The 12094-nt window shown below is 37.7% G+C and overlaps 2 protein-coding genes across 5 annotated transcripts in view; one reads left to right on the forward strand and one right to left on the reverse strand.

The window, feature by feature from the left end:
- Window positions 1–7934, forward strand: part of LOC114657762 (leucine-rich repeat transmembrane protein FLRT1-like) — a 112504-nt gene extending 104570 nt beyond the window's left edge. For both annotated transcript variants that reach the window (XM_051922944.1, XM_028809631.2), the window contains exon 4: window positions 5453–7934. In XM_051922944.1, the coding sequence (XP_051778904.1) occupies window positions 5492–7462 (1971 nt within the window). In that variant the 5' untranslated portion in view covers window positions 5453–5491 and the 3' untranslated portion in view covers window positions 7463–7934. The remainder of the gene's footprint in view (window positions 1–5452) is intronic.
- The window catches only part of macrod1 (mono-ADP ribosylhydrolase 1), a 575305-nt gene that overhangs the window by 423241 nt on the left and 139970 nt on the right, over window positions 1–12094 (reverse strand). The window lies entirely within an intron of this gene.

Here is a 12094-nt window from a genome sequence, read left to right on the forward strand (position 1 = left end):
GATACAGTTAGGTCCATAAATATTTGGATAGAGACAACTTTTTTCTAATTTTGATTCTGTACATTACCACAATGAATTTTAAATGAAACTACTCAGATGCAGTTGAAGTGCAGACTTTCATCTTTAATTCAGTGGGGTGAACAAAACGATTGCATAAAAATGTGAGGCAACTAAAGCATTTTTTTTTAACACAATCCCTTCATTTCAGGGGCTCAAAAGTAATTGGACAAATTAAATAACTGGAAATAAAATGTTCAATTCTAATACTTGGTTGAAAACCCTTTGCTGGCAATGACAGCCTGAAGTCTTGAACTCATGGACATCACCAGATGCTGGGATTCCTCCTTTTTAATGCTCGGCCAGGCCTTTACTGCAGCGGCTTTCAGTTGCTGTTTGTTTGTGGGCCTTTCTGTCTGAAGTTTAGTCTTCAACAAGTGAAATGCATGCTCAATTGGGTTAAGATCCGGTGACTGACTTGGCCATTCAATAATTTTCCACTTCTTTGCTTTAATAAACTCCTGGGTTGCTTTGGCTGTATGTTTTGGGTCATTGTCCATCTGTATCATGAAACGCCGCCCAATCAATCTGACTGCATTTAGCTGGATTTGAGCAGACAGTATGTCTCTGAACACCTCAGAATTCATTTGGCTGCTTCTGTCCTGTGTCACATCATCAATAAACACTAGTGTCTCACTGCCACTGGCAGCCATGCACGCCCAAGCCATCACACTGCCTCCACCGTGTTTTACAGATGATGTGGTATGCTTTGGATAATGAGCTGTTCTACGCCTTCTCCATACTTTTTTCTTGCCATCATTCTGGTAGAGGTTGATCTTGGTTTCATCTGTCCAAAAAATGTTTTTCCAGAACTTTGCTGGCTTTTTCAGATGTTCTTTAGCAAAGTCCAATCTAGCCTTTCTATTCTTGAGGCTTATGAGTGGCTTGCACCTTGCAGTGCACCCTCTGTATTTACTTTCATGCAGTCTTCTCTTTATGGTAGACTTGGATATCGATACGCCTACCCCCGGAGAGTGTTGTTCACTTGGTTGGCTGTTGTGAAGGGGTTTCTCTTCACCGTGGAAATGATTCTGCGATCATCCACCACTGTTGTCTTCCGTGGACGTCCAAGTCTTTTTGCTTTGCTGAGTTCACCAGTACTTGCTTTTTTTCTCAGGATGTACCAAACTGTAGATTTTGCCACTCGTAATATTGTAGCAATTTCTTGGATGGGTTTTTTCTGTTTTCGCAGCTTAAGGATGGCTTCTTTCACCTGCATGGAGAGCTCCTTTGACCGCAGGTTGTCTGTTCACAGCAAAATCTTCCACATGCAAGTACCACACCTCAAATCAACTCTAGGCCTTTTATCTGCTTAATTGATAACGACATAACAACGGACTTTCCCACACCTGCCCATGAAATAGCCTTTGAGTCAATTGTCCAATTACTTTTGAGCCCCTGAAATGAAGGGATTGTGTTAAAAAAAATGCTTTAGTTGCCTCACATTTTTATGCAATTGTTTTTTTCACCCCATTGAATTAAAGCTGAAAGTCTGCACTTCAACTGCATCTGAGTTGTTTCATTTAAAATTCATTGTGGTAATGTACAGAACCAAAATCAGAAAAAAAGAGGTCCATAAATATTTGGACAGAGACAAAACTGTATATATTACAGTCAAAACATATAGTTCTCCAGATCACATATAGTCAGCAAAGAAGAAACGCAATGTTAATTTTTAATAGGCTGGAACCTGTTTATTAAATGGTGAGCTGCTCTTACAACAAGACCTTAAGACTAATAAGGGGTGACAGGAACTGAACTGAGCTAACAAGCAGCAGCACAAGAGATTTAATTCTTTACATTTATATAGCGCTTTCTCACTACTCAAAGTGCTCTCCACACAGGGAGGACCCAGGAAGCGAACCCACAATTTCCTTACTGCAAAGCATCAGCACTACCACTGCGCCACTTATGAGTTTAACAACAGACTGAGTCATAAAATGATTAACTAAGTCTTTTCATTTATGCAGATATGGCCTGCATTGTATTCTGCATTGTTTTTCTATTATTTCTTCTAAAAGGGTCTTAGAATACTTGATGTGAACATGCATAGGTGTGAATGACAATGAAAGAACTGCTCCTCAGAAGCACACTTTGTTATCTCTGCCCGTTTCTGTTCATCAGAATAAGATCACCATTTTAATTTAGCTATAAAGAAAGCTACATGCAAGTACATCAAAGAATCAGTGTATCATAAGTAAAGGAAGGGAAGTCGATTATGCAGAGTATAGCACCCATACGTATTGGTCAGAAAAGATATACAGATTACCAAAAATGAAGTGGTTTAAAACTACCAGAACAGTGAAAATGGTGGGGGTAAAAATTATTTTCGGATAATTTGTTGAAAAAATATTTACACTTGAATAGCTTCCCAATCACAAAGTTCCATTGGTATCAGAGGATAAAAGCAGATTTGCCTCATGATAAACATGACCTACAAAATTGGCTACTGGCCAGAAATTCATTTCTGATTTTTAAACCCAACACTTATCTTATATGCACTATTAAACCAGTTTAATCCACTTCAATGTTGTATGGGAACTGGACATGAAAAAAATAACATTCTTTATCGAAAAAAAGACAAAAGCACAACAGAAAAATCACAACCACAATACCACCAATCAAAAGCATTTAGTCACCTTCATAGAAGTTAGCAACAGATTGAGCACCAGCAAACCATGTAATTCAGGGAAGCCATGGGATGCTAACAGATCTATGGTTACTATAACGGTCGCCACATCCGAGGAACCATCTCAAGGAAGACAACAGTTTTAATTTTTCATTTTTGCTGCCATGCAGAATACTTCTTTACAATATTACTAGCAAATAAGCACCACTTTTTTGCATGTTTCAGTTTTAAAAACTACTCTAATCTTGTGATGTTGCTAAATGTTACAGCCAATGCCAAATTCTAAAGGAAAGCAACAGGTGCATTTTGGTAGATGGCTTGATAATGTTGTAACATTTTCTTGTAGTGAAGATGTGTTCAAATGGCAAGTTTGCGTAAAACACAACACTAAATCGGAAACCTAATACTGTACCATTATATACCTATTATTCATGTGAGAGTGGTGTAGTATATTATTACTAGAGATGACGCTATTGCATATTTATGCAAAACATATCTTTTATTACTTAAATATATGTAATTGATGTCACAAATTTACTTTCTGTCAGCAGAAAATCATCTTCCTGTTCCTCTGGAATACACTGTTATATTGCAAAACCCAATTCTAGCTCAGGTCAGGTGTTACAAATTTCCTCAAATGTGTGCATAAACTTTATTTTTATAGACCTCTTTATGTACTGAAAACAATTTGATAATGCAACAATGAAGTTCCCTGACAGGCAAACTTGGCTTTTGATCTAGAAATTGCTGAAGTAATACTTAAAACCACTGAATGGACTTTAATCCACAAGGATTCAGATTTAATCACTTTCTCCAATTCACTGTGTGGCCCTGAACAAATCTCTTAGCTCTCTTGTGCTCCAATTGAAACACATACAATATACATCAAAAATTGTGATGTGAGCTGATATTGCCATTGCCTCAGCTGACTTACATCTGCACAAAAAAACTATAATGTATTTACTTAAAAACTCTAATTTTGGGGATTGCTTCCCATTATCATTTGTATCACACCAAGAAAACAGCTCATTAACCCCAACATAAATGTCAATAATCAAACAACCAGATATTGAACTTGCAAAAGTCAATTTCACTATTATGATAAATACAGGACAGAGAACAGCAACAAACAGATATCTCAAATCAGACTGCAGAATATGAGGAAAAACTAGCATATTGACTTGATGTGTTCAGCAGAATTGTATCTCTTTGGGACTTTTAAAGATCTGTAATCTAAAAATTAAGATAGATAAGAGAAGGGTGGCATGACAGAGCCATGGCAGCACTGCTGCTTCACAACAATGAGACTGGGGTTTCCTGGTTGTTTCATCAGTGCAGTATGTATGTACTCCCTTCGTTCATGTGGGTTTCCTCCCACATTCCAAAGAGTTGCTATATTAGCATCTGATTTGTGTATGTGTTCACCCTGCAATGGAATGGCACCTAGTCCAGAGACTGTTCCTGCGTTGCGACCATTGCTTTCTGGTATAAGCGGGTTTCAAAGATGGATGAATGAATGGATGGATGGATAGATAGATAAGAGACCAATCAGTTCAAACAGATTTAGGTTTAATACAAAGACATACCTGCTGTATGCTTTAAATGAAATAATATTACATGCTTAATTAACAAAAACATAAAAAAATTCATAAAGCTGGATCTTTACTGTATAAACTAGATGGTGACTCGTCCCATAGGGAACATTCTTATTTAAAAAGATTTCTGTTGTATCTATTAATATTGGCATACATTATTTGCTATGCAATACAAGGTAAGATAACTAGTGTTTAATTTCAAAGGTTTATACAAAATGAGCAGTTTATGCAGTTGTCAGAAATTGTGTCAATACTCTTGTATGCAATAAAGACTTCCAGCTCCTCTGAGATTGAAAGATAAATACTGATCTTTTTGGTTTTTTCCAGAAGTTTCCTTAACAACACTAGGTTATCTAAAATGTAGATAGTAAGAATTCCCATGGCAATTTTGTACTTGCACCAGTTTTATCTGACAATGCCATGCTTAAAACAGGATGTCCTATTGTCACCACCTTAATTTCAGCCTTCCCTTTAACTGCTCCGAGATCTCACATTTGCATGCATGGATAACAAAGTGTGGTCACTGCTGCTTACCAATCACGTTGTATTTAATTTCATGGGGATACACAGACACGCTGGAAACCAAGTGTGATCATTTCCCTCAGAACCTGTTTCAGCTATGTACACTAACCTAAGTAAGGTTAGAAAAAAATCTATGAATATCTAATTTCACCAATAGTAACTAGCGAATCGGCATTTAATTTACCATTAAACTCAAAGGACTTCTATTCAATAAAAAATATTTGTGGTTGATTTTTCCAGCACATTTTGGCACAGTTGTTAATGCTCTAGAAGCTGCTTCTGTAAAATTTATTTATTTTTCATATATTCTCCATTATCTCTAGGTACTTCTGTTTGCAACCAGATCCAAAAGACATGCACTTTAGGTCAAAAGGCTAATCTAAACTGGTTAGGAATGAGAAAGTGCAAGATTGAGTCTACCACTGGCTGGCAACCATTCCACAGTCGATTAATACCATCTGCCCAATGTTGCCAAGATCGGCTCTGGCTGCCTGTAGCCCAGTAATGTTAATGGCAGTTGCATGAAATAGGTGGCTTATTTTTCAGTTTGAAGTGAATGTACTGTGGTTTTTGTGTAGGCTATGCCAAATCAGTTAAGAAATTGGAAAAGAGGCACACTTTCTAATATTTAACCTTAATCTCATTGTAGGTCAACTATTCCAGAAAAAGGAGACCATTACTGATTGCGATGGCGGTTGCAGCAGAAGAACTTCATGACTGGCTCTTCCTGTGTCTTCTCTTATTAACTTTCTTAGCAGAGGCTCTCGAGTCCAGCATCCACTGTCCACATGCATGCCGATGTGATACGGGCTTTATCTACTGCAATGACCGCGGCTTAACTGCAATTCCTCCTGACATCCCAGATGATGCCACTGTGCTTTATCTACAAAACAACCAAATTAATAATGCGGGGGTTCCATCAGAGCTGAGTACCAAAACCAATGTTAGGGTCATCTATCTCTATGAAAACGACTTGGACGAATTCCCTATTAACTTGCCTCGCTCGTTACGTGAACTACATTTACAAGACAATAATATACGCAGTCTCCCCAGAGACTCATTGGCACGAATACCTTTACTTGAAAAGCTTCACTTGGATGATAATTCTGTGTCTACAGTCAGTATAGAAGATGATGCGTTTGCGGACAGTAAACATCTCAGACTGCTATTCCTTTCACGCAACCATCTAAGCAGCATTCCATCAGGTTTGCCGCACACTCTAGAAGAACTTCGGTTAGACGACAACCGGATATTTACAATACCCCAACATGCCTTTAAGGGGCTCAGCAGCTTACGCCGCTTAGTCATGGATGGCAACCTTCTGGCTAATCAGAGGATCGCAGATGACACCTTTAGTCGACTCCAGAACTTGACAGAGTTGTCACTGGTAAGGAATTCCCTCTTGGCACCGCCTCTAAACCTACCCACTGCACACCTTCAAAAGCTATATTTGCAAGATAATGCAATTGGGCACATACCCTACAATACTTTAAACAATATGAGGCAGCTACAGCGATTGGACCTGTCAAACAATAATTTGACCACCTTGCCCCGTGGCCTATTTGACGACCTTGACAGCCTCTCCCAACTATTACTAAGGAACAATCCTTGGCATTGTGGTTGTAACCTAATGTGGCTGAGAGACTGGGTGAAAATCATGTCACTCACTGTCAATGTGCGTGGTCTCATGTGCCAGTCCCCTGACAGGGTGAGAGGCATGGCTATAAAAGATATCACCACTGAAATGGATGACTGTTTGGAAAGTGGTCAGAGTTCCAACAGCAATCATCAAGGTGGCACCAAGGCAACTTTAGGGGCTGGTCACACAACCACAACGCCACAAGGATCTCTGTTTACTCTTAAGTCCAAGAGGCCAGGGCTAAGATTGCCAGATGCCAATGTGGACTACCCAATGACCACTGGTGCAGGGACTAAAAACCTTATGATCAAAGTCAAGCCATTAACCCCAGATTCTATCCACATAACATGGAAAACTACTGTTCCAGTAAGCTCCTTCCGGTTAAGCTGGTTACGGCTAGGCCACAGCCCTGCAGTTGGTTCCATCACAGAGACTCTTGTGCAGGGAGATCGAACTGAATACTTGCTAACTGCCCTGGAACCAAAATCCACGTACATCATCTGCATGGTGACTATGGAGGTTGGTAGCTCTTTTGTTGCAGATGAGACTCCAGTGTGTGCCAAAGCAGAGACTTCAGAGGCACATGACCCCACATCTACAGGGAACATTGAGCCCGACTCGGACCATTTAGCTGCATTGCCTCTGGCAGGAATAATAGGTGGGGCTACAGCCCTTGTATCGCTGCTTTTGATATTTGCCATTTTTTGTTGGTATGGTCATAAATCTGGCTTCCTGTTTGCACAAGAACAGAGTTATACCCGGGGCAGTCGGAAAGCCGATGACTATGTAGAGTCGGGCACCAAAAAGGACACAACCATCCTGGAGATCAGGGGTCCAGGCTTTCAGATGATGCCTTTGAACAACCAGCAGCAACCGAGAGCCAAGGAGGACTTTGTCATTCACACCATCTTCCCATCCAATGGAACAAGTCTTTACAAGAGCACGCACACAATAGGCTACGGAACAAACCGTGGCTACAGAGACGCTGGTATTCCAGATATTGATTATGCGTACACGTGATTTAGTGTGAAGTAGGGTAGGGAGGGCGCAGAGGGGGCTGCACAATCATTGATCTGCACCCTGATCAAAACCACATAAAAGGAGCTGCTGGCAAAGGGCGGTATATTTTGTAAAGTTTGACAATATATAATTTATATTTCATAGAGAAAATAAACTGAAATGTAAACAGAACCATGAAATCCACCACAAGTGACGGAAGCTCATTTTATGATCCCTAATGCTTTTTTTTTTTTTTTTTTTTTTAATTTTTTTATAATTAAAAAAAAAAAAAAGAGGTACAAGAATCATTTAACTCTTTAAATTTCCTGCCATTTTAGAACCTTTTTTTAGGTTAAAAAATGAGAGAACAAACCACCCTCCTATTGTTAATGTTCTAGAGTTCATAGAAGAGATCAGATGGTGTACCTTTGAAATATAGCCTATTTTGTGTAGGGTTTTTTATTGCTACAATTAAAAGGGGTGTGAAACTGTGTTTGGCCTGAAATTATTTTCTTTTTAGGATGGGTTCTGGCGTTTAAAGGGCTTCTTTTAAGAAATATTTTTTTAGCTTTTGCTTAAAATAACAATAAAATATGAATATTGACAACTGCATTTTTTATGGATCCAATTCTCAAACTGTAAATGACGTCACTTCAGCATGGAAAAAAAAGAAAAAAATCACAGCTCTTTAAACATACAAATGAAGATGCTAATAATAAAATGAACAAATAGAAATGAAAAACTTTATTAAAATGCATCTAAGTTAATTAAACTACATAAATTTGCAATCCTTGAGAATAAATGCCCTCCATTAGCTGACTAGTTGTTTTAATAGCTTTATCCACTGCAATTAAACTCCCTTCCATACAGTCAGCATTGCTCATCCTATAAAGCTGGCATTTATACCAACCCCCCACTTTTTCTCTTAATCCATTTATTTATTTTAATCTTCTATTGAAAATCCAGCAGCGGTCACCTACTAAAGTGCATTACCTGTCTGGTGGGAATGAAAACAATCCCTCAGGGACCCATTAATGTCCAACCAAAGGCATGAACTATAAATTCTTTACATATAAAATAAGATTCTGGATAGTGTACATCTGCCCACAACCATCCCACACCTATGGCAAAAACATGTGAAAAATAATAACAGCCGACCTAATAATTATATGGTCATCACCTGAAGGGCCCTGTTGGCCAGCAAGCTAATTACTTCCCATGCAATCTAGAGGATTCAGCAACACCCCAGAGCTTAATGCATGAAAGAAAATGTTATGTATCATCTTATAAAGATGAGACATTTGCAAATTCTCAATTAAGAACAGCAAAATGTGAGAGCCGATGCAGTGCCTTCCAGTTTTCGGTTCAAAGATATTAATTCCACTCCAAAACCACAATGCAGGTAAGTATACATAAGCATTAAACCAAAATTGGTAATAATCAATCCAACAGCAATTCTGGGATCATTTCAACATGTCAAAGCACAAAGAAAAAAAGCTGCAAACTGGAATGCTTAAAGACTCCAAATACTTGGTGTATGATAGACACACGGGCGCCTCTGAGAAGTTGTGAAAAAATGTACTGACGGCCCTGTAATTAGCAGAATGTCTGCAAATGAATGCCAAAAGACTTGCAAACAGATTTACAGAGAAGAGGCAATGAGAGTGAGAGATAAAATTAGAAGAGGACTGAATAGCATGTCACAAATGTGTGGATGTATTGTATATGCACTACAAAGGCTGTCTTGAAGATCATCCTTAAAGCTGTTAATATTCAATACACAAACTGCTGAAAAGTGAAATGAAAGTCCCACATTCTTTACTTTGTAAATTTTTTCTATATTAGGCTTGTACTTTAGAGAGATATACAGGTGTACACTATACAGCAATAGAAAGCATGTTGAAGGATAAGTCTGGTATTTGTATCTTACAAAAGGAATAATGGGGACACAGGTCCATTAGAAAAATCCTTAAAATGTACTAAATGTGTTTATTTTTCAAGCCACAAATGTTATAGAGCATTGACCCACATCTTGAGATTACATACACATTGTAAAAGAGTGTATCCATGACCTTTTATGAAATAGAAAAGCAAAATATTGTTGTGATATTTAGCTATTTTAAAAGGAGACTGGCTATGCACATTACTTCACTTTACTTCTTCCTCCTCCGCGATGAACTTTTAGTCCAACGGGTATGGAATATCCTCAGAAATTCATTGCCAATTGACATTACTGAATGTTGATGTCCTGACTTGAAGCACAGTCTCTGTTCTGTAGACAACTAGATAATATTAAATGAAAAAAGTCACATGTTACAATTGCTTATATTTTTTTGCTTTATGGAAGCTTATTTCATTTATCCAACCATTGTCATTATTTCGCAAATAGATGTGACCAATGGATTGATAATGGATGTATGTGCTACAGAGAGAGACAGACAATATAGGCCATGTTTGAATTGATAAACAGTTGGGATGCAGGGGGTCTGTCATAACTCTTTGCATGATGGCGGCTGTGAGCTGAGAAGCAAACGGGAAATGTATTCTTACCTCAAGTGAAATAGAGCCAACAATCTTTCATATAATCATTATTTCTAATTTCCTTTTCTTTTTACAAGGATGCCTCATAAACATGAAAGGCAAGTTTTCTTAAATCATAATTGTTCCTGCTTCAAAGTGGATGATTTGGTACATTTTAAGGCTTTTTTTTTTTATTCAGGTATGGACCGGTGTTCTCATTAGACCTACTGTAAGCTGAACACAAAAGGCATTTTATCAATTTATTTAAAAAAAGCCTTACTTTAGAACACAACTTTATTAAGCAAATTAATATATACCATGATTGTGAAGAAATAACTTCAACTTGAAAAATACCAAACCTATCCTTTAAGTGACCTGGTTCGAGCTGATATGAGCCCTTGATTGGGAACAAATCTCTACACTTGCATACTCCAAGGTTACACTTTATTATTATTATTATGATTATTGTACACTTCAGAAAGGAAATATCCTATATAAATTAAGTAATATTTTAGGACGTTGTAAAAGTGTTTCTAGCAGATGATGCATCGCTAAAAATAATACCTGCAGGTCTGAATCATCCATTCATTGACTAAACATATTTAATCAGGTTTTAATGTTGTGGAAATTTTGTAACAGATGTATCAGGCATGAAATACAAAACTAGAATGGGACACCAATCCATCACATTGCAGGCCATGACTATTTCGATCAATATAATTTTGTATCAGGTTAGCAGTCCCGATCTGATCCCATAAAAAACAGAGCAAAAACACATAAGATACTTATTGCTTTATTATGTTGAGGTCTATACTGTATATATATATTTTTTTTTACAAAAGGTACATTTTATCCTGTTAATGGAAATATTGGAGGTGCCTACTAGGACAGTATGAGCACAACTTGTTAAAGCACTGGGATGATACTATGGCACAGCTGCATTCTTTTCCACTTCAGAAGGGTTTAAATCTAGGTCCATGCACTCTATATGTGGAGTCTGCATGTCATTCTAGTGTCTGGGGGGTTATTTTTAGGGTACTGTAATTTTGGTTCCACATCATAAAAACGTGTAAGTGGGTTTATCTGCTGTATAAGTAAGTGTAGGTGGGTGCATTGCTGTGCCCAGTGCTGGAGTGACACCAGGATTGATTCCTTTCTTGTATCATGTCCTGGATTACATAGGACAGATAAATGGAAGGAATGATGTAAGCATATGAACAATATGCCTATAAATCTATTTTATATAGTATCTTTCTAAGAACACACCACCATATGATACTTTACAAAGGTCATAAGAAAAACATTGACAGTAACCATATTAAGTGTGATATGATTTAATATTAAGTAGATGATAAAGCACAGCAATATAGAAGACCATAAAAATGAATTCATAATCCACAGCCAGATGCACAGTAAGCACCGACATACCAAACAGTAGAAGCAGAATCAGTACTGTAATTTCAAAAGAGCTTGCTCCAAATTAAATACACAAAGGTAAAGCCAAACACAGCCTGGAGAAAAAAGGAGGATTTTCCACTGCAGTCTGAACATTAACATTGATGGAGCCATGTGGACAGACCTTGAGAGAGATTTTCAGACAGAACACATCGCAAAGCTAAAAAAACTTTCACTGCAAGCTGTACAACAAGGTTTTGGAATACTGAGGGAGTGTTCACATCCAAAGATCTCAGGAGTCTGGCAAGCATACAAGGTAAACAATGATGAGAATTATTCTGGGGTGTTTGAATTTACAGCTCAGTAAGTTAACAGCCAAATTTTGAGGATTACTTGATGCAACCAATCCAAAGTAGTCAAGCCCTTGAAGGGGTGATGTCTTTAATCCTTTAACTACACAGGAATGTATGACAATCAAAAGATGGCATTTCCAAGGCAGGTAGGAAAGTGTGGAGTATAGTTATTGACTTACTGTAAAATTAAGGTTCAAAAGATTTTGACACTTTATTCAGAGTTCCCAGACCATATAGAAAAGCAAGTATTCAAAGAAAATAACACTTACTTAGCCTTAAAGTCTGCTTTAAATGCAAAGGAAAAACATGTAACTAGTGCATACTGTGGGAAAAAGTGTATGAAAAATCATTCCACCCATACACACTGAGGAATAAAAACCTCAAA

This window comes from Erpetoichthys calabaricus, chromosome 1 (assembly GCF_900747795.2).
Source record: "Erpetoichthys calabaricus chromosome 1, fErpCal1.3, whole genome shotgun sequence".
Lineage (NCBI taxonomy): Eukaryota > Metazoa > Chordata > Cladistia > Polypteriformes > Polypteridae > Erpetoichthys > Erpetoichthys calabaricus.